We start from the raw sequence: 23,702 nt of genomic DNA on the forward strand, positions 1-23,702 counted from the left end.
GAGGCCTTTATTTCCCATCATCAATGTGCACAGGAAGTGACAAAAATGGTGACCTTCTTAATTTACTCAACTCCTCATGTAGGACCACAGCCCCGGCATCCCCAGCTACGGGCGAACACACAAACATGGGCATTGCCATTTTGAGGCCGTCAGGGCCAAGAAGGGTCTTGGACTAGAACCCCATAGTACTGAAACCTGCAAGGTAAGATTTATTCGTGTGCCCGCCCAGCACCCTATACTACCAATCCCCACACTCGCACCCAGCCCAAGATAACACAAAAACTAATACTCATACTCACAACACAGTAGGGTAAGTAAGAGGTTGAGTCTAACCACAACAAACCATCAAACCACAGAATACACATGCTAACTTCTGCTCAATAACGTTCACTGTGCAGTTCTTCTAGCGCCAGATTTGTAGACGTCATTAACAATCACAAGCTTGACAACTTTTTCATCTCAGAAACATAGTTCAAAACTGTATCCTCATTCATACTAAACATCCTTTACATAGGCACAGCATCTATCATATAGACCACACACAATAGTAAAAGAAATGGCCTTGCTGTCATCCATAAGCCTTCCTGGGCCAGCACCATAGGCAAGCAAGTGACATTTCATTCTATGGAGCTACTGACATGCCACTTTCAATTTGCTGAAACTCAGACACATTCCATCTAATCTATAGAAGTCCTGGTCTGAACAAGGACATCACAGATGAATTATTGGATCACCTTGCCTCCTCATCCATCCACACACCCACACCACTCTCTGTCAACTTCAACCTCAAACATAAATAAAAAAAGAGACACCCCCCTTAGCCTCATTGACATACTAAATGTGGTATAGTACACCACTCAACCAACACTCCAAAGGTCACATCCTCATTCTAGTCATTTCAACATCACTGGGACCTCAATTGTATCTAACTCATCTATACTCCTGAACCAAAGCAATTATTTCACCTTCTCCATCTTTCTGCTCAGTATACTGCGAACAAATCAAGGTCACCCCAAAAGAGAGGAACAAACCTTTAGATCTTGCAAAGCATTCTCCATTGTGACCAACTTCACATCTCAAGACAAAACCCTTCTACACGTCTGCAACTATTTTTTGAGGAAAACAATCTGAAAATGCATGCTTCAAGAGAAACATACAAGTGTAAATCAACCCCAGCATTGTAGTACTCTAAAGACCTCACAGACAAACGCTCCACCCAAAGACAGGAAAGAAAACAGAAGAACAACAGAAATTATGATCACCTCATGATACAGAAGTCCCTCCATTCAATCTGCAGATAGTTCATTAAATCAGCCAAAGCAAATTCCAAAACAAACACACTAGATGAATGCAGAAGCAGAATTTTTCTAAACAATCAAGCACTGCATTAACCCCCAGCCTGAGCCAACTATCCCACACTTCACATGCAAATCCAATGCCTTCAACCCATTCTTTAGTGAACAGATAAAATTCCGATAGTACAACAGCACCAAGCCTGCCCACCTCTTTTTGTAGAAACCCACAATGGTTATCCTTCAAAGCCCTGTCTGTCACAGATCTCACTGACCTGCTCATGTCCTTCAAAGCCTCTTCCTATCAAGAGTATCCTCATTTTGACCAAAGTTTTTTTGACTTCATTTTGCCCTTCATCAAAGTTCTTGCAGGAGAAGGTCGTCCTAACTACTGCAACTCACTATTGTCAATGCATTCCCCCCTCAATGCATCTTCCCTCAGGACAGGCCAGATACTTCCACACCTAAACAATCTTACATTAGACCCTGATGACCTTACCAACTACCTACACTCACCAGCACTTCTTCAGCAAGATCATTGAAAAAGCAGTTCACGCTCAACTAAAATATCACATCAAAAATAACCTCTTGTGCATGACTATCAATGTGGCTTAAATCTGACTTCACTCTGCAGAGTGGAAAGTGCTACCTTACACCTTGCAGACAACTTCCTCCTGACCATAGATGGAAGAGGACTTGTGCATCCTGGAATTTCTGCACCTCTCAGTTGCCTTCGACATGGTCGAAGATTCAACCCTCATCCAAACCTTGGAGTCTTGAATTGCACTTAGTTGCAATTTCCCACACTAGTTCTCCTCTTACCTTTCCAATCAACACCAGTTTTTTTTATATGATCACCTCCAGTCCACAACAATTTCTCATCACTTGTGGATTTCCCCAGGTTTTCGATCCCCTGCCAACTTCAACTCTACATGGAGCACTATTGGCTCTACTCACAGGTAACCGCATCAAGGTTCACCAATATGCTGATAATACATAACTCTAGATGAAAGTCTCCTCTTCTCCAGATAAATGTGTCAAACATGGACTCACATCATACAGAACTGGCTGTCCAGCGCCTACTTGAAGCTCAACCCAACCAAGACAAAATTAATGTTATTTGCCAAGAACAATAACCAGGAAAAAGTATGGACCTTGTTGGCTTCGAACCCAAACTTTCATCCAATGCAGAGTCACTTTGATTCATCTTGGACACCAATCTCACCCTGAAAGAACACGCTGCCCCAAAAAAAGACAGACAGCCTGGTACCAGCTTTCTCTTCTTAGGAATGCAAAACGTTTTGTTCCAGAAAGTGACATCAGAACATTTGTTCAAGCCTTTGTACTTTAGCATCAGCGTGGTGAAAATGTGCTGCTCCATTGCCTCCCATGCTCCAAACTAGCCCGCCTTAAGGGCATCCAATATGCCGCAGAAACTCTCATACAGGACAGAAAGAAACAGGATCACATCACCCCTTTCCTAATCTTCAGGCTCACCTTACCGGCCCGCACCATCTTATAAGCCAGCTGCATAAATTACAAAGCAATCATGACCAGCACCCCTGCTTATCTTATCAATCAAGACATTTGTAGAACGCACAACTCACCTGTATGGGTCTCAAGGTGCTGGGGGGGAGGGGTGCTGCTACAGCTCGAATAGTCAGGTCTTGAGGAGTTTCCAGAAGGTCAGCAGGTCCTGGGTCTGTCTTAAGTGGATGGGAAGGGTGTTCCAGGTCTTAGCGGCGAGGTGGGAGAATGATCTGCCGCCGATAGTCGTTCGTCGGATACGGGGGATGGTGGCGAGGGTGAGGTCGGTGGAGCGGAGCTGGCGGTTCGGGGTGTAGAAGGTGAGTCGTTCATTGAGGTATGCTGGTCCGGTGTTGTGGAGTGCTTTGTGAGCGTGGGTGAGGAACTGAAGGTGATCCTCTTGTTGACGGGGAGCCAGTGCAGGTCTTTCAGGTGGGCTGTGATGTGGCTGTGGCGGGGGATGTCGAGGATGAGGCGTGCAGAGGCATTCTGCATGCGTTTCTGGAGTTTGGCTGAGGTTCCTGCGTAGAGCATGTTGCCGTAGTCCAGTCTGCTGCTGACGAGGGCCTGGGTGACTGTTCTTCTGGTTGAGGTGGGGATCCATTTATAGATCTCGCGGAGCATGCGAAGGCTGTTGAAGCAGGAGGAGGAGACGGCGTTTACTTGCTGGGTCATTGACAATGTGGAGTCTAGGATGACCCCCAGGTAGCGTGCGTGGTCAGTGGGCATCGATGCAGCCGACCACCATGAGGCGTCCCAGGCGGAGGGGGTGGCTCTGAGGATGAGGACCTCCATCTTGTTTGAGTTCAGTTTCAGGCAGCTGTTCATCATCCAATCGGCGATGGCCTTCATTCCATCGTGGAGGTTGGATTTGGCGGTGGTGGTGGAGGCCTTGGTAAGGGAGAGGATCAGCTGGGTGTCGTTGGCGTATGAGATGATGTTGAGGTCGTGTGATCGGACGATGTTGGCGAGCGGTGCCATGTAGACGTTGAAGAGTGTCGGGCTGAGGGACGATCCTTGGGGTACTCCGCAGATGATCTTGGTGTCTTTGGAGCAGAACGGGGGAGGCGGACACTCTGGGTTCTGCCGGTGAGGAAGGAGGTGGTCCAGTCCAAGGCTTTGTCGCGGATCCCTGCGTTGTGGAGGCGTGTGCGAAGGGTGTGGTGGCAGACTATGTCGAAGGCGGCCGAAAGGTCCAGGAGGATGAGGGCCGCGGTTTCTCCATTGTCCAGCATGGCCCTGATGTCGTCGGTGGCTGCGATGAGGGCTGTTTCGGTGCTCTGGTTGCTGCGGAATCTGGATTGGGATTGGTCCAGGATCTACGAGGAAGGAGGTTAGTTGTTGGTTGACGATCTTCTCGATGACTTTCGCCGGGTTTAGGGAGATGGGCCGGAAGATCTTGAGGTCCTTGGGGTCCTCCTTGGGTTTCTTGAGTGGGACGTTGATCTCTGCGTGCTTCCAGCTCTCCGGGAAGGTGGTGGACTCGAAGGAGCTGTTGAGGACCTTGCGGAGGTGGGGTGCGATGGTGGAGCTTGCTTTGTTGAAGATGTGGTGCAGGCAGGGTCCGATGTTGAGCAGGAGTGCATGGTGTACATGATTTTGATGGTGTTTTCGTACTTGACGTGGGTCCAGGAAGGCAAGAGGTGGCTGGGGGGTGGCGAGTCTGAGGTGTCTGTATCGGTCAGGCAGTCCTGGTTGTTGAAGCTGTCGTGGATGTCTGCAATCTTGCGGTGGAAGAAGGTGGCTAGAGAATCGCAGAGGTCTTGCGATGATGCTGGAGTTGGGGGTTGGAGAATTCCTTCACGATGTTGAAGAGTTCTCTGCTGTTGTGTGCGTTGCTGTTGTGCGCTCTGTGAAGGAGGTCCTTTGGCGGTTCGGATGAGTTGTTGGTGTTTGCGGATGGCACTCTTGTAGGATGCGTCGCTGTACGGTGTCTGTTCGTAGTGCCACTTCTTCTCAAGCCTACGACAGGCCTGCTTAGATGCCAGGAGGTCGGCGGTGAACCAGATGGCTTTTCTGTTGGTGCATCGGTTAGTGGGATTTTTGATCTGGCGAGAGTGTTGGCGCAGTCGTCGATCCATTGCCTGAGGTTGCGGGCAGCGGTGTTGGTTTCGGTGGTGTTAGCTGGTGGGTTTCGGGCAAGGGTGGTGAGCATCTGGTCTTCGGTGACTTTGCTCCAGCTGCGGCGGGGGGCCTGTTGCGTGCAGTGGGGCGTGGTGGGCTTCTCAAAGGTGAAGTGGCTCAGTGGTGGTTAGTCCAGTGGAGTTCGGTGGTGTGGCTGAAGGTGAAGCGGTTACTGGCAGAGAAGATGAGTGTCCGGCAGAGTGGGTGGGAGTCATGACACGCTGTTTGAGTCCGAGGTTGTCGAGCAGTGTGGTGGAGTTGCTGTCATTGGTGTTCTCGAGGTGAAAGTTCAGGTCTCCAAGGAGGATGTAGTCCGTGGAAGCTAGGGCGTGCGTGCTGATGAAGTCGGCGATGGAGTCGCTGAACGGCGGCCGGGGGCTGGGAGGGCTGTAGTTGAGGGTTCCTCTGAGTGTGGTGTTGGGGCGAGTACGGATCTGGAAGTGCAGGTGTTATGCGACGCGGAGGGTGTCGTCTGTGCTGGTCGAGATCCTGAGGGTGTTTCTGTGGACGTTGGTGATTCCTCCTCCTGTTCCGTAAGTGCGGTCCCAGCGGGTGATCTTGTAGCTATCAAGGATGGCTATAGCTACGTCGGGTGAGGAGGAGGGGTTCATCCAGGTCTTCTTCAGGAAGGCGGCGTCTGGGGAGGAGGAGTTGAGTAGGTACCAGATTTCAATGGCGTGTGTGCGGACGGAGCGGGTGTTGAGAAGAATGCATCAGAGGTTGTTTCATCCTGCTCCAGTGGACGTGGTGGTGGTCGTTTGGAGGCTGGTGTTGCAGCAGTTCCGGCAGGAGAAGGGTCCTTGGGCCCGCTTCGGGGTGGCCCGGAAGCCGGTGTGTAGTCGGCCGGTGTTGTGAGCGTGGAGGGTGCTGGTGTCGGGTGTCGAGGCATTTGCGGGGGCCAGTGGGTCTGGCGCTGGGCACGGTCCGGGCGCAGACGGGCTTGCTTTAGGCGTGCCTTTGTCGCGCAACAGCTGTCATTAAGCAGGGGGGGTGGGAGGGAGGAGCAGCTGGGAGGCAGGACCTAGACGAATGGGCGAGCGGGGGGCGGGGCTGCAGCGGCGGGAAACTAGAGATCAGATCGGGCAGGGAAAAAACCAAGGAACAAGCAAAGGAAATACAAGGAATGAAAACTGAAACAGAATACAAGCAAAATCTAAATAAATACAATAAGGACAGAGTGCAGAGTTAAAAAAGATGGCAAACAGGAAATAGGGCAAAAACAACAGTTATGGACAGAATGCAGAACAATGTCATACATTCACCCCGGTACAGAGATCTGGGTCTAAATCCATCATTTTTTTGCTCACCATGCCATTCCAGTTTGAACCCAGCATATGCAAATCAGTCTTGACCCTGTGCCCCATGGGAACAGTCCAGCCCGAACTGCTAAGCCAGGTTCTCCCTGGTCTGGAAACAAGCATCCAAGGACCGGTTTCAGGCTTTGAGCCCTCATCAGCCTGGATAGATTGATTCCAGTGGCAAGGAGAGCATGGGACTCACGTCTGAGCATACCCGTCCCACTTGGGGTGACAAATGCAAAAACAACAGTTGATGGACAGAATGCAGAACAATGTCATACATTCACACCAGTAGAGAGATCTGGGCCTAAATCCATCGTTTTTTTGCTCAACAGGAAATAGGGGCAGCGCGAGTACCCAGATACCTACAGCCCACCACTGGGCCACCATCTCTGGAGGCTCTCAGCACACACGCAGCCAGGCCACCATCAGACTGGAAATTAAGAAGTGTAACAAGCATTGGCATAGCCATTAGGTCTCGCCTTTGGGCCCTTACAAGTGTTTAGTTATCCAGCACAATATCCTTGTTGCAACAACATCAACTGTTGCACGGCTAAACACTTATAAGGTCCCAAAGACGAGACCTATTGGCTATGCCAAAAAGTGAAAAAGTGCTTACCTATGACCAGTGACACTGAAATTATGTTATTATGCTTCAACATCTTGCGGTCGCGTCATTTATCATCAATAATTTTTTCTAAACAAAATGTTTACCTAGGAGCACCGACAGTGAAAGTATGTAATTTTGCTTCCGCCGTGTCTTAGACTTCAAAACGCACTGAAAGTGTGTAATTTTGTTTCAACATACTGCGGCCACGTCATTTATCATCAAGGCTTTTTTCTGAACAAAGTGTTTACCCAGGACCACGGACACTGAAGGTATGTAATTTTGAGTCCGCAGTGTCTTCCACGTCATTACAAATTAGCCGCTTTTGCCACGTAATGCATCTATTAGCATAAGTTGAACACCTCACAAAAAAAATGTTTAGACTTCAAACGGATGAAAAGCTAATAAACAAGCGCTGGGCGCATCGCTCTAACAGTGGGAGGATGAGGGGAGTGCGGCCCAGTGCAACCAAAGCGGGAGCGAGCCAGGGGCACCATGTGTTTGCAATATTTACTAGAGGGGCGTAAATCCAGCCTGCGCTACCTTACATCTGCAGAAGTTGTGAGAGACGTTCCCTGCGTTCTGTGACCAGGTTAGTGTGCCGGCCGTGCTTGTTGTAGTGTGGGTGGTATCGTCCAGGGGGAGGTTGCGTAATATTATGTCTTTATGGTTGGGTACCGGTTGACCCTCGGTCTCCGTTCCCTTGCAGGCTACTAACCATTGTGCGTCCCGCTGCCGAGGGCATTATCTATTAGTGGGTGAAGCGTGTGATGTGTGCCCGTTTTCTTCGCCAGACCATGGATCTCCGGTAGAGCCTTTCGGGCTATATCTGGGTAGGTATTCTTTCTTAAACCCGTTAGACCCTTCGGTGTCTTGTTCTCTATGTATGTGTTTAGTAGGAGTACCCCAATCCCAGTCATCTCTAGCGCATTTACATGTATTTATGCTTTATGTTCTTGTTTTAGCTCTTTATTTCGGCTGATCCTCTATTTCCTGACCTGCTACCCCCGTTCTTGCACAGGATCTTTTCCATCTCCCACTTTTGGAAAGGTGAGTTTAATCTATGTTAAAGATCGTTTGACTGAAGCTCTGGACGTTAGGGTATAATTTCTTTTCCCCTGTGAGTTTGTTTTCTTTTTCGAATTCTTCATAGTTTGCATTAGATATGTACCCGGGACTTCAAGTAATGATTGGCTACCTTCGAATGGATGTGGTCTACCTTTAGAACTTGGGTAGGCCTGTTGATTTATATTTTGGTCAGATCTGGGTGTAGGATTTTGTTTTTTACTTTAGTGTTCCTATTTTGGTGTCTATTGGGGTTTAAGGTACTCTCTTTAGAATCAATATCTCTCTTTTCTACCTCTTTTGGCATGTTTTACTCTATATACATGCACCCATCCCTTTGTCTATTTCTCAAATTCCTTGCACTGGTCGGTCTAAGTAGCTTGACTGATACCTGGTGGTGGTTTCTCTCCAGTAGCGTTATGACCTTGAAAATTAACGGTCTAATGTTTTCCTTCATTGTCCCCACAGACATTACATTGTATATTTATTCTCATCGTCAACAGAAAATAGCCCCTGAAACCATTTGTTCTAAAGGAATTTATTGTTGAAAATACTCAAGTTACCCTGAATTGTGAATTATCTGCTGTTATATTTTGGTATTCCTTGCCCCCTGACGAAGGAACCTTGGATAAACGGTCCTTTCCGAAACGCGCGTCGGCGCCTTGTTTTTTGTTTGTATCTTCTGTCCTAAGTTCTTCTGTTTAGGTGTTGCGATTTTGATAATGCTTCTTGTTTTGTAATGTATGACGTTGTGATTGGTTGAGAGGATGTTTGAATGTGTGAGCTTGAGTGGGGGTTATATGCTATGTTTATTTGATTAAGTGCATTGTATATACATATGTATAAGTGTTTATGAATTTGTGCTTTCCGATGGAATTGAAAAAATACATTTATATGTTTTGCTTATAAATTTTTCTGTGTGGGACAATGATGTTGTATAGAAATTGATGGATACATTACCTATTGCTATATAATTTCCTAGGAGAGGTTTTTCTATGTTTTTTGGATTGAAAACATGGCGCCGCTCGCTCCCACAAGGGAATCGCCAAACGTGCACGCGTTGCCATTGAAGGCAATTGAAAGTGTGCACGTTTTAGCCTGAAAAAGGCAAATCGATGGCTACAGGTCTCTTTCCAATGTAGCGCATGTGCGTAGGCGAGACCTAAAAAAGGAAAAAACAAAGTAAAAGGCATTTTCCTTCTAGGAGACCAGAATCTGGAACATCCTTATATTCACAAGGGCCACCCTACTGCTGCTCTAATTTAGGAAAGAGTTGAAGACATGTCTCTCTAAAGAACACTATATCACAATAAATTATTAATCCAATGACCAGATACCACTCTTATCAATCGCTGAATTCATGCTTGCCTTTGAACCTATAAAGCACTCTGCTCCTTTTGTGGCTAGGTTTTTGCAATACAAATAGCACATATATGTACATATATACATCTGTTGAAGTTCGAGAGTTAGAATAGAACCCGGTAGAACGGTGAGAAAGGTAAAGCATGCTACTTGTGTTGAATGTGGACAATAAATAGTATGAAATTACAGTTTCATGGGAACTCGAAGTCCTATGGAGCACATCAAGTCACTTTTTTTCAGATGGGAATAAAAACAGGAAAGGGCTAACTTGCTGATTTTGTTTTGCTTATACATTTGATTAGTGTTTTCAGGTTAGAGTGGGTCTGCACTGGGTCTTCGTTTTTGTTACCAGGAGGTAATGGAAATATATTGCTGTGCCATTATTAATTGTGCTCTTTGTCTGGAACAGCAGACTTTCTTGAACAAGAGGATTGTAATAGTGGTATGTTTGAAGTAGCGCTATTCAAACTCTGCATATATCCACTCTGTTGGGAGAATAGTGAAACAGTGAGATTTAGAGCTTGTACTGTGGTATACTGGCAGAGTTTATTTTCTGCCTGGTCTGCATCAGCAGACATTTACACCGCAGGACGTAAGCGTCTTAGTCATTGATCTTAGTCTTCTCCTTGAAGTAGAATTAGGTTTTGGGTTCATGGTGTCTGGCCCACAATAACCTTCACTCAGCTGGCAATTCCTTAAGTGACCTTCAAAGTTCTTTATAAAACAGCAAGCCTACCACTGAAAATCCTGAGGACGATCTGGCCCACCTGGAGCCTGGTTTCTCTTTTCAGTGGTTTACTTTGATATCTGCAACTTTGATCGTGCCGTTGACACTGAAGCTATTGCAAACTGCCTTAGCATAAAGTTAATTCTTAAAATAGTGAACAATATCTTCAATTTGAATAGGCTGCAGGTAGGGCCTTTCCTTGACAGCCAATGGTGAAGATTATAGTGATGCTGATATCCTCAGGTGAACAGTGCCTGCGAAACAGAAAATTTAAACTGAAAATGAGCCAGCTGGTGGACAAATTGTTTAGGAGAAAGGCATGCTGGAGCATCTGAGGGGGCCTCCTATGGAGATATATATTAAATATGATCTATCCATAACTCTAAGGCGATGATGAAAGACTATATGTACAGTGCCAATCCTTTGATTGCCTAAACAGTACTCATTAGGTCTAGTCTGCAACAGCTCATGCTTGCCACTCACAACATATGTTGTTTACTTACAAGGAGTTTAGAGCTCCCCTATTGCTTACCAATGGTTGGCTTTTCAGTCACTCATTTCCTTGCTTCTCTTTGGGGAGTGCATGCCAGCTTTACCTCCTCTTCATGTGTTTGTCCCTGCCCTGGAGCATGGCTCTTATACCTCTTTCTTGCCCAGTGTCCTTCCATTGCTCGTGATTTCGGAGCTGCATTTGTATTTTAGTTGCAGCACGCCAAAAGAGTGCATGTGTTTGCAGGCTGCCTCACCCCTGCCAATGCCCTTGCTTACACAGTTATCGTCGTTTGCTCTGTGTCGCTGTCCCCTAGCAGGTTGAAGGGCTTGCCCTATCCCCCCCCCCACCCCACCAGTGTGTTGCTCGTCCCGTCTTCCCTCGCACTGTGTTGCTTGCCCCATTTTTAATTTGTCTTGTTTTTTATGTTGCTAAATATTTTGTGATTTCTTCAGTATTGAAACATTTATATAGGGTTTATGTCAACAGTATTTTAAAAGAGGATGATTGTTGGACTGGCCCTTTCCGCAGGGTCGTCCTCGGGCCTTTTACCTTCACTCCTCCATTTTTGCTGAATTAGTTTTTGTTGGCCCTAGGGCTCTAGCACTGATTAGCAGTGATAAAGTGCACAAAGTGCTTGTGCGCTCTCCTTAACCCCTTGCACGCCCAGCACGGGAAATAAACTAGCATCCAAGGGGTTAATAAATTGTAGCATTGCCTTATATCTAATTGGCATATTTAATTTACTTGTAAGTTCCTAGTAAAGAGACACTACGTTTGCCCCTGGGCCTGTAAATTAAATGCTGCTAGTAGGCCTGCAGCGCCGATTGTGCACCCACTTATGTAACACTTTAAACATATCTCAGGCATGCCATTGCAGAGCCTGTTTGTGCAGTTTTAAACTACTATTTAGACCTTGCAAAATATTGCTTTTGCCAGGTCTAAACCTTCCTTTTTACTACATATAAGTAATCTACAGGGCAGAGTGCAATGTGCTTATCAAGAAGTAGGAAGCTGGACTTCTCTTTGCAGATTCCCCCATTTGTTGCCCCCATTTAAACTGCTAGAGGCTGGTTTTCAACTCCGACAGTGCACTGAAGCCTGCAAACAAGGTTCCAGTGCCAGTGTTCTTTCCCCTAAACTGAAATGTTCAATTGAATTGGCAAGGGCTTTAGCACCCTTGTAAGTCCCTGACAAATGGTACCTATGGTACCTGAAGCATGGGTACTAAAGAGGGTCCCGATCGGCTGAAGAAAGCATTTTGCCACCCAAAGGGACCCATATAAAAACTACCTGCAGACTGTCATTTCAGTAGGCCAGAAAGGGCGCAAGTCCTTCTGAAAACACGACATTGCACACTCCCTGTGTGCAATGCTCAAGTACACTACATGTCTTATATGCAAGTCATGTCTGAGGCAGGGTGCATTATATTACATGTGAGTACATATCTGCATGAGTAGATAGGCCCCTGTGATGTCTAGTTCAATTCACCTTAAGTATATGTAGTGGGCGCTGGTCATTGTGTGTGCACAAGCTACATAATGGCTTTACTGAAACTAATGATGTTTGGTATCTAACACCTCGCTTTAATAAATCCACAATGATTCCGGTATTGGATTTATTATGGCATCACCCATCCACACTTACCAGTCTCTAGTGTGCTGGCTGACTGGTATCTACCAGCCAGTCACCACAGACAAGTTTCTGAACCCCTGCCCGGGAGAGCCTACTCTCTGAGGTCAGGAACAATGCCTGCTCTGGATGAAGGTGATCACACCTCCTCCAGCAGGATGACTAGTAAATTGGAATATATCAAGGCCACAGGCTTCAAAACCTCTCCATCTTTGATATGCGACCCCTGCTTCCTCCAGACCTACAGAACGCTACCCCCTGACCTGGGGCCCATTTGGCACCAAAGCCGGTGAGAAAATGAACTAGTCACTAGGTGTGTTGTACTACCAGGCTATTGCAAAAACAACAAGTGATGGACTGAATGTGGATCAATGTCACACACTCCCCCAGTCAAAAGATCTGGGCCCAAATCCATCGTTTTTTTGCACTCCACACCACCCTGGGTTAGACAATGGCGATATGCAAATCAGCTCTGACCCTGTTGCCCCATGGGAACAGTCCAGTCCGAACTACAAAAGCCATGTCCTTCCCAGAACGGAATCAAGCATCCGAGGACCGGACCGGTTTCGAGGTAACACCTCTCTTCAGCCCGGCTAGCTTGATTCCAGTGGTGTGGAGTGCCTGGGACCCACGTCTGGGCATCCCCAGCGCACTTAGGGCGGCAATTGCAAAAACAACAAGTGATGGACTGAATGTGGATCAATGTCACACACTCCCCCAGTCAAAAGATCTGGGCCCAAATCCATCGTTTTTTTGCACTCCACACCACCCTGGGTTAGACAATGGCGATATGCAAATCAGCTCTGACCCTGTTGCCCCATGGGAACAGTCCAGTCCGAACTACAAAAGCTATGTCCTTCCCAGAACGGAATCAAGCATCCGAGGACCGGACCGGTTTCGAGGTAACACCTCTCTTCAGCCCGGCTAGCTTGATTCCAGTGGTGTGGAGTGCCTGGGACCCACGTCTGGGCATCCCCAGCGCACTTAGGGCGGCAATTGCAAAAACAACAAGTGATGGACTGAATGTGGATCAATGTCACACACTCCCCCAGTCAAAAGATCTGGGCCCAAATCCATCGTTTTTTTGCACTCCACACCACCCTGGGTTAGACAATGGCGATATGCAAATCAGCTCTGACCCTGTTGCCCCATGGGAACAGTCCAGTCCGAACTACAAAAGCCATGTCCTTCCCAGAACGGAATCAAGCATCCGAGGACCGGACCGGTTTCGAGGTAACACCTCTCTTCAGCCCGGCTAGCTTGATTCCAGTGGTGTGGAGTGCCTGGGACCCACGTCTGGGCATCCCCAGCGCACTTAGGGCGGCAATTGCAAAAACAACAAGTGATGGACTGAATGTGGATCAATGTCACACACTCCCCCAGTCAAAAGATCTGGGCCCAAATCCATCGTTTTTTTGCACTCCACACCACCCTGGGTTAGACAATGGCGATATGCAAATCAGCTCTGACCCTGTTGCCCCATGGGAACAGTCCAGTCCGAACTACAAAAGCCATGTCCTTCCCAGAACGGAATCAAGCATCCGAGGACCAGGCTAGGCACACCTCTAAGGTGGGCCATCTGAGGTGGACACTCAAAGTTTCACCATCCAGTTTTGGGTGAAACTAGGAAGTCTGGGTGAGGTTTATGCCCACTCTCCACAGGAAGTGGTCAATTAGGGGGTGCAGTCACCCCAGAGGTAGGTAGCTTATTGGCTACTACCTCCCCCCCTTTAAAACTCCTAAATCTAGTATTTAGGTGGCCCCCTGACACCTGGAACTATGATTTGTCTACATGGAAGAAGGACAAAGAGGAGTCAACATCGCAAGAACTGTGGACCAGCACAGAAATTGGGGCCAAACCCTGCCTGGCTACTGTGAGGGAGCAAATCGCCAGGAGGAGGTGATCGAGAGTCCAGGAAGTCAGCCGCATACCCGGGCTTCCGGAGCCCTTGCAAGCACCAACGCGTGTTGTGTCTCCTGCCACCACACCACCAACACAGACCAGCCGACACGGGCATCAGGATCTCAATGATCATCACTAAGAGTGGCCTTGCAGTATTGTTTTTTCTCCCCCGCCAGGTCATCGTAACCAAGTGAGAGCCTCTGACTCAAGCGTCCCACTAGACAAAACACCTCTGCACGAGCCCCCCAGGCCGGGTCCACGTAATCAGACTGCGTCTCGGTGCTCCACAGACTCTCAAGAGCCAAGCCCCTCCCCCCGGTTTGGGATCTGCCGGACTGGTCCACCAGTTCCCACTTGCAGCCTTCCTTTTTGCAGGTACTTCTCCATTGACTTTAGCGGGTAGCATTTAGGGCTACCAACGCGACCAGCACCTCTGTACCAGGATACCCCAGGGCAGGTTAAACTGAACTGCCGATGATTTCTTGGACCTTTGCCCCTAAGGCCCTGAAGTCCAGGAAAAGGACCCTGTAAACCATTTGCAAATATTTCTATGCAGTAAATGATTCTCCCATAGGATAACATTACTTAGTTCAAGGCTCATACCTCAAAACCCTTAATTGACTGCATTTTATATTTCTGCAAAAACTTCTATATCCCAAAGTACTTACCTGATCCTGATGATCATGGTATCTAAAATTATACAGAAATGTTTATTTTTCTAAATTGGTCTCAGATTTCTTTCAGTGTGTGTCTCATTTATTGACTCTGTGTGTACAAAAATGCTCAGCACTCCCCTCTGAGAAGGCGAAGCTGCTTGCCCACATTATCACTGGAAGAGCACTTGGAATTATTAAAGTAAGTCCCTGTAAACCAAAAAGGGTTACCTGGACTATTTGTATGGTGTGCCCCTACATTTAGTACATTACATAAATAGCCAGCTTCCTACACCTACAAGTAGGACATGTACTTTTAAGTTGTATGTGTCCTGGTAGTGGAAAAACTCTTACATTTGTTTTTCAATACTACAGAAACATAGCTCTCTTATAGGATAACATTGGTGCTGCCTTATTACCTTTGAAGTATAATCTCCAAATGGGACGAGAGGACTAGGTCATGTTTGGTGTCTCTGGAATCGCAATTTAAAAATCCTTAACATGGAGAAGTCGGATTTTAAACTGCAATTCTGAAAATGCCACTTCTGTACTTGCAGCATGTCTCTGGGTCACATGACTGGGTGTAGCGGACAGCTGGGCTTTGTGTATTCCTCCTTGACAGCCACACGCAATAAGGAGCTTACATGTGATGTGATGGGATGGGCATCACTGGCAGGGTGGGAGGGAGGAGCTGGGCACAGCTCTACTTACACTTAAAACTGCTGTATTGTGCCTTCACGCAAATGGCTGCATACTCCCTGTGGTCTGGAGCCAGGACCAGGAAGGCAGGGCTTGTGTGCACTTAAAAGGTCAGCCTCTAGAAACTTCTCCCCCACTTCAAAGGCACAACTGTGTAGAAATACTTAACTTCAAACCCTAACACTTCCAGTCCTGTGGATACTCTGACAGGAAGAACTGCTGGGCTGCTACAAGGACTGCCACTCTGCTGGGCTGCTGCTCTAAAAGGAACTGCTGCTCTGCTGACCTGTTGTCTGGTGTCTTCTTGCCTTGGGAGGAAGAAGTGGACCTGCAACTTCTTGAACCCAAGACCCAATAGTGACTCCAAAGGTTAGTCTGCTAACCTCCTTATCAGAGTCTCAAGGACATAAAAGGGTCCCTAAACAGCTCCTGGACCCAGTTGTAGCAAGGTCCTGAACACCGAACTTTGGCCCTCATGTTGTGGACCCATGGTGTGGCTCAGTGCACTCAAATCAAGATTTTGGGCTCTTTAAGACTGCAAACAGGCCCGTTCACACGGAGACCCTTTTGCTTGAACTGGAAATCAGCAGGAGTCGCTGCCAGCCTGTCTCTTTGCACCGCATCATGAACCACTCGCGCGGGACCGCCAACGTGAAGCAGCAGCCTGCTGATCCGCGGCACGCGGTCTGCTCGCCACGCCGACAACCGTCGTGACACTCTCCTCGCAACCCTCTCCAATGCGAACAGGACACTTGACACAAAACAAGAGAAGGAAACCTTCAGCAGAACTAACCTGGGACTGTATCCGACCTGCGTTCCATCGTAGTTGGTGTGAACATTTGACTTTGACCCAGTCCAGCGCGACCAGATAGCCATGGTTGGCACTTTAAGCTTTTAGGTGCTATTTTACAGTTTATTCTTAAAAAATTCACAACTCAGTTTCTACTGATAAGATTTTAGTAGTTTTGTTCTTGTTTTATTTACTAATCTCTGCTCTATTTTTAACCTGGGGTGGTATCTTTTGTGTGGTGTTTTACTGTTTGAAGTGTTGCTCAAATACTTTACACATTGCCTCGAATTGAAGCCGGACTGCTCAGTATCAAGGTACCTGACAAGGACTGTGGTTGCTGCTTGGGCAGGGCTCACACCATAGTCAACCAGTAACTCAATTTTTATAATATTATTGGGTTTATAGGACTCTGTGGGACCATAAACATCACCTCCCGTTGAAAATCCTCATTTGAAAAATGTGTACGCAACTGTATTTCAATGCTGAATCCTTACTGGATGAGGACTGTTAGTTATAGGTCGAGAGGTCATTGCGCGGACACATTTTCTGGCTGCACTGTGGGAGATGCTTTCAGTGTATCACCACACTACGTGGCTTGCCTCGACCCCCATCAGGTTGCGGTACTTGTCCCTTCCCTCATTGTGTTGCTTGCCCCCATCTGTGTCTTCTTCCACGTTGGTCCCCCCCTGCGCTGCTTTGCTTGCCCCACACCCTCCTGCGTTACGTTGCTTGCCCCATTACTCGGTCTCATTGTGCTGTTTGCCTCATCCCACATGTCCCTTTTGTGTTGTGCTGATTGATTAGTCCCCTCCTGCGTTCTGCTGATTGCCCCGCCACTCACGCCAGAAAACAAAAAGCATGATTACAAGACCGGTGCTAGTCGCATCATAGCATTCTTTTTTTCTAACTTTCAGCCGTGCTGCACAGCAGCCGCTCTGCTGTACAACATGGCTAAAAGACATTGCTAAACCCAATTGCTCTCCCAGAGTAGACCTATTGGCTTTGCCAATGCTTGTTTATTTTATGGTGTACTTTTGCGACTGCTCAAGCTTCACAACTTTCATTCTAAACCTGATCAAGAGACAGAGGAAAATTACCAAACTGCATAGATCACGTAAAGTACTTGAGTTACGAATCGCATAAATTACACTTCACAACGAGAAAGTCACCTGAAGGATTCAAACAAAAAAATCAAAAAGGCCGCCCCACCCACACCATAAAGTGGCACGCTTTATCCTCGACAACCTCCCAACACTAGAGTAGGACAGGTCCACTCTGTCGGACTCAACCTTAAAGTGAGTTCTTAAGGTGTTTTATTTCCGGACAATAGCAGGGGTCCAGGTGAAACGTGCATAAAAATAGCTAAAAGCTTTCCTTTTTATTCATGGGTATTTTGATATGATTAAAACCTTGGTGTAAGTGCATACATGGTGAAATGCGATGATTCACCTAAACACATAAGCGTGCCAATATGTTTCGACTGGTATCTAAACCTATATAGGTCAATGGTCTTCTTCCGGGCTAAGGAACTTCCTGCCAATCTAATGCATACATCTCATTCATGTGAATGAGGCATAAGATTCTTAAACATTTCTCTTGTAGTCCAACATAGGTCCCTTCAGGTAACTATAGCAAAATAACCAAATGAAGATAAAGGTAAATATTGATTTTTTTAAATATAAAGAGGGTTGCATCTAGCTATCAGCAAATTCTGCTTACTCTTTTTGAGGACCTGTTCCCAAAACATCAATTCTCAGAGCATACTCAACCCCAATGCACACTGCAAATCAGAAAAATAAAGGTGAGTGTTTGTCTGTGTCAAAGATCAAACTAAAAGATTGAAATGGTGTCTAAACATGCAAGTGTGGAAATACATTCAGACCTTGCTCCTTTAGTACTTGCCCTATTTATGGATACTCACTGGCCTCAGTCAAGATAGGGGGGGGGGGGGGGGAGGGCGGGCACCTTATCTGTAGTCATACACCGATTATTCTATAAATATATTTTTGTGAAGGTACAAACATGAGCCAATCTCCAATATGCTCAAATGTAGCAGTAAGTAACAAACTGTGCAGTGTCTCCCACACTTATGTCAGGAAATGGGGATATTCTTGAGTTTCAAGCTGTCCGATTGGAAGTGGTTTTTAACACCAGAGAGCAAAGACTATAAACGTTTTCATTAGAGAGCCCCTTACTGAGCTACTTAGTCACCAACAAAGTTTTTTACTAAATGGTTGCAGTCATAAGTGCACAAGACCAAGGTCTTATATAAAACCAAAACATGCTGAAGGACAAATGTATAAAGTAAACAGCATGCAAACAGACAGGAACAACAAATAGTGATAGTTATATCACCAGTATCGAAAGCGCTGCCATTTTGGAAGCGATATGACCCACGTCAAAATAAGATGGTAATGCCTTTATCCCCCTTGTAAGATGTCACAAGGTGCTCATGGTAAGGTGAGCAAAAAATGTACTTTTTTTGTAGAGGGGTGGGTGCTGCTTGCCAAACCTAGCTCACCCCCTACCCAGTGTATTGTGAACACCGGCGTTCATGTAGGGCTGCATTTACAGGGAAATCATCGAACTGGGGTAAATGTTTGAGTGTGTGATGACATCATGCTAGAAATCATGGGATTTGTAGTTTGAAGGCTGCAGGATGCTGTCATGCCCATACCAGTAATGCTACTGGGTCAGTGTAATGTCAGGTAGAGCAGCAGTCGTACCTGGAACCAGCAAACTGAAAATAATATGTTGAGCTTAGCACATCTAAGACACAGGGTTGTGATAGACTTAAAACCCATGGAGCCTATGATACTGGCGGGTAAAAGACTGTGAAAAATTTGCTGTTGATTGGAGTCTTAGTCCAGTGTAATTGTTCATCTTGTGTTTATGGAAAGTCATAAAATATGAAAAGAACTTGTGAGCAGGAATTTAAGGCAAATGCGTACTCCTGAAGTATGAGTGAAACCTATGTTTATTCAAAATCGGGTTCAGAACAAAATTTGAGAACTCATGGGGGTAATTCTGAATGTGAGAAAAGAACATTTAAGTAGAAGGGCCTTACATATTAATTAAATTAACCACAATATGGAATTGAACTATGTGATGCAATTTGTATTACAGGTTAATCTATTCCCAGATAAGGGTTAATATTTAAAAAATAAAATGGCAGATGTGGAAAAAAAGCATTCCCAGTATTGTGCTTAGAGCAAATTTTCCTACATTACTTTGTCAAAGTATTTTATTTTGTTTGTGAAGCAATACAGATGTTAAAAGGTGACTGCTCCAAATGCAGTTCCAGCAATTTAGTCCAAAAAAATCAATGCTCTCCTGTATTGTAAAAGGGATACACCTACTGCCAATACACTGAACAGTATGAACAATTGAATTTGTACCTGTGTAAATTTTTCGCTGCATTCATGTTTGATGTACACTGGATCACTAGATTTCGCTGGAGGACAATGAAACCCTTCTGTCCGCCCTTTTGCAGAATATTCTGGTGTTCGTCCTTCTGTAATCAACAAGGCCAATAAGACCAGGAACTCCTCTGCATCATATTCAAAGAATTCATCTGAAGTGTCTGTAAAGGAATGAAAGTATTACAAGTTAATAGTTATACTAAAGCATTTTATCCTGAGGCTAAGTAAAATGATGTGTACCGGTTACTAAATATGTATTAAATTTAGAAAGAAAATATTACTTATCCGTAACTATTGGAATGCAGCTTCTCTCTGTTGTACATATTCAGCCATCTAGTTTTTGGGCTCCGAAAGCATAAATTGTTGTTCCTCAAAGTTTCAGTCGGGGCATCGAATTTAGGGCCTCATTACGATGTTGGTCGGAAACTAAACTGCCCGATTCCTTGTTAGATTTGGTTCGGTAGGACTCCCATTGACTTCAATGATAGCCTGTGTTCCGACCGACAACACAGGCTCCAATGGGGAAAATGGGTGTCTGCCTTTCACCCTGTTACGGGCACCCCATGATGCCTGCCACACTATGCATGGTTTTACAGGGGGGACCCTTGGGTACCCCCTCACCCCCAAACCGGAAGACTCAGGATGAAGGGGAGCCTGCTTGGGGCTCCCAAAGTCCATTTGCGACAGTCTTTTCGTGTCGGACAGACGGAGTCGGAAAGGCTGTCGGAATCCGACATCGTAATCGGTCAGTCAGAAACGCAGTCCATTGAGCTGTATGAATCGGCTCTGACCGACACGGATTCTCCGAATGCCGATCAGAACCAATTCGGAATGACCGAACTGTTACCCTTCCGACGGCGAGCATCGCAATCGGTCTGTCAGAAATGTTTCCGACCGAGTCCGGCGGATGGGTTCAAACACAGTCTAGGAGAATCCGAGTGTCTGTCAGAGGCTTTCCGACCGACATTGTAACCAGGCCTTTGGTATGCAACTTAATATTCACTGTGCCACATCTGATTTTGATGAGAACACCATTATGTGGCTGGTCAAAAGTTAGATAAAATGAATATCTTTTCGAACAACTGTAGGGTTCTTTTGTATGATTTTAATGTGATCATCAAAGGTTTGTACTATTTCTGTGATCAAGGACCTATGGTTACAAAGTCAGGTGTGTCCTTATTAACACCCTGCCTCAAAACCGCTCTTTAAAGTTCTTTTACTGATAGTGCTGGTAACAACCTATTTAAACTGTGAGTCACCTAAAAGTACGTTCTCAAAAGTTCACATTTCTGCAAAGCTTTAGAATGGCATTAGCCAGTACAGTATAGTCTTCAATTCATTTAGTACGTCTACATGGAGTTATCACTCTTTACTTTTACAAACAGTGGACAATGTAGTAGTTATATAATTATCCTATCGTTATGAATATATATGCCAAATCACCTTGAATTAATGCTAAAAGAAAAGAATATCATACTAGCTCTTATAATGAAGCCTGTCTGTGTGCATGAAGGTGACTCAAAATAGCTGGGTCTAACTAAAGTGGTTAGAATGAACTGGTAGTATTATGTAATTGTGGCAGGTTGTGATAACTGGAGTATGGATTGTTTTGAGAAGATGGGTGGCAAAACGTATAGTTTAAACTTACTACTATACTTAGTTGGATATCTGGACTGTAAGTGTCCTGTGTTATATGGGTGTTGTGTGCTTGTATTTTCAGATGCTGCTGTTTTTGAATAGATGGGAGTGTTGTGCAATTTTAGCTTAAGTTTGCTTATTATGTTGTTTCATGAGAAGGAATTTAGAATAAAGTCTGATCTGTTCAGTAATAGGTTTCTGATCTACTACTGGGTACTAGAACTCCTGCCATGCTCTCTGGACTGCTTTGTGACGTGTATGTTAAATACAATAAATTATGAAACTTAGTTATATCTGGTAAAAAGTGTTTAAATGCATATAAATGCTTCTCACAAGTGACAAATTGACTCTGTAGTCAGCCCATATATTACAGAAGTCTGCACAAACGGTCAATTAGTCCCTCACTTAAGTAATTAAATGCACAAGTTTTTGAATCCTCACAGCTATAGGTGTGCTTTAGGTATTCAGAAACATACAGCTCATCAATACACTGCATTTTTATTTTCAGGAGTGTACTTTATTTGCTGTAGAAACCTATAGAGTATACTGTATTGTTCCAAACCATAAGTTGAAGACTCCTGAAGAGCAATTGTTTCAGAGCCTGAACGTTTTGGCAACATAACTGGTGAAGGAAATGGCTAAAAAACGTTTGGTACCAAAAACCGGGAACAATTACACTGTGACAGAGTGAGCTAAAGAATGATGATCGATTCAACTCAGATCAGTTGACTGGGGGTGAGTGCTTGCAAAGTTCAACACTCCGTCCATCATCCCCTTTGGTTTTGCTTTGTTCACCCTAAGTTGGCAGGTATGCCCAGACGTGAATCCCTTGCTTACTTTGCCACTGGATTCAAGCTAACCTGGCTGAGGACGGCTGATTAGCCAGAAACCGGTCCCAGGATACTTGTTTCCGGTCCAGGGAAGACATGGCTTGGCAGTTCGGGCTGGGCTGTTCCCATGAGGCACAGGGTCAAACTGATTTGCATATGGTCATGTCTGAACTGGGGTGGCAGAGTGAGCTAAAAAATGATGGATTAAACCCAGATCAGTTGACTGGGGGTGAGTGCTTGCAATGTTCAACACTCCGTCCATCATCCCCCTTGGTTTTACTGTTTGACACTTGACATTAATGATACTGATTTTAATGAAACAAGGGAAGCCAAAGAAGTTGTCCAGCGACCTTGAGAGTAAATTATTTTAAACAGTGACCCCTGGAGAAGGGAGAATATAAGAACAATGAATATAGACTCAGTCGTTGCTATATTAAATCGACATGTCCAGCAGGACAGAGGTCTAATATTTACTTTTTAACAATATAGGTAAGGTTTTTTTCAACAATACAGAAAGTGGGACACAAGCCTGTGCCCTACTTAACACGTGGAAAACATTACAAGCAGGGGAAAAGGATGAACAAAGTGCTTTTAGGCAAAAGCTTTACGGTTTGTTGTACTTGATGAATAACAGTGTCAAAGACAGGTCGCTCCCCACGCCACCACACGGCCGCCAGCTGCCTCGTACCTGCTCCCTGCCGCCTGCCTGTTTTCCCGCCGTTTCCCGCTCCTTTCCACCGCTGCGTCCCTGCGGCCCCACCCCCTTGCTCCCCATTGGCCACCCTGCTCCCGCCTCCCAGCTGCTCCTCCCTCCCTATCCCCCTCTTATGGAGGCCGCGCAGGGGGCGCGCAGCGGACGCACCGCTGGCACGCCAAAGGCAAGCCCATCTGCGCCTGTCCACACTTGGACCGCGCCCAGCGCTAGAAGCCCTGGACCCCGCGAACGCTACAACACCAGACTCTGCTACGACGCCAGCACCCTCTACACATTCAACGCCGGCCGAAACCACACCTGCTTCCAAGCCGCCCCAAAACAGACTCACGGACCTTTCTCTCGCCATACCTGCAGCTTCACCTGCGACAGAGCCACCAAACCTCCAAGGACTGGACCCAACCACCTCCGCTGTATACTCATCAACACCCGCTCCGCACGCAAACACGCCGTCGAGCTCTGGGATCTGCTCGACACCTCCGCCCCAGACGTGGCCTTCCTGACCGAGACCTGGTGGAACGACTCCTCGGCGCCCTACATCGCCATAGCCATCCCGGACGGCTACAAGATCACTCGCAGGGATCGCGCCAACGGAATCGGAGGAGGAATAGCCATCGTCCACAAGTGCACCCACGCAGACGACACCCTCAACACCGCCAAACACCTGCACTTCCGGATCCACATCGACCCCAACACCATCCTGCGAGGAACACTCATCTACAGACCCCCCGAACCCCGAGCTCAATTCAGCGACTCCATCGCCGACCTCATCAGCACCCACGCACTCGCCTCCACAGACTACATCCTCCCCGAGGACCTGAATTTCCACCTCGAGAACAACAAAGACGCCAACTCCGCCACCCTGATCGACAACCTCGCCAGCCTCAGACAACTCGTCACTGCATCCACCTACGCCGCTGGCCACACGCTG

At 46.5% G+C, this 23,702-nt stretch overlaps 1 protein-coding gene across 4 annotated transcripts in view; it reads right to left on the bottom strand.

The window, feature by feature from the left end:
• Nucleotides 1–23,702, bottom strand: part of ATOSA (atos homolog A) — a 481,732-nt gene that overhangs the window by 327,097 nt on the left and 130,933 nt on the right. For all 4 annotated transcript variants that reach the window (XM_078684847.1, XM_078684850.1, XM_078684848.1 and 1 more), the window contains one exon: nucleotides 19,568–19,752. In XM_078684847.1, coding sequence (XP_078540973.1) covers nucleotides 19,568–19,752 — 185 coding nt within the window. The remainder of the gene's footprint in view (nucleotides 1–19,567; nucleotides 19,753–23,702) is intronic.

Source organism: Lissotriton helveticus, chromosome 3_2, assembly GCF_964261635.1.
Source record: "Lissotriton helveticus chromosome 3_2, aLisHel1.1, whole genome shotgun sequence".
NCBI classification, from domain to species: domain Eukaryota; kingdom Metazoa; phylum Chordata; class Amphibia; order Caudata; family Salamandridae; genus Lissotriton; species Lissotriton helveticus.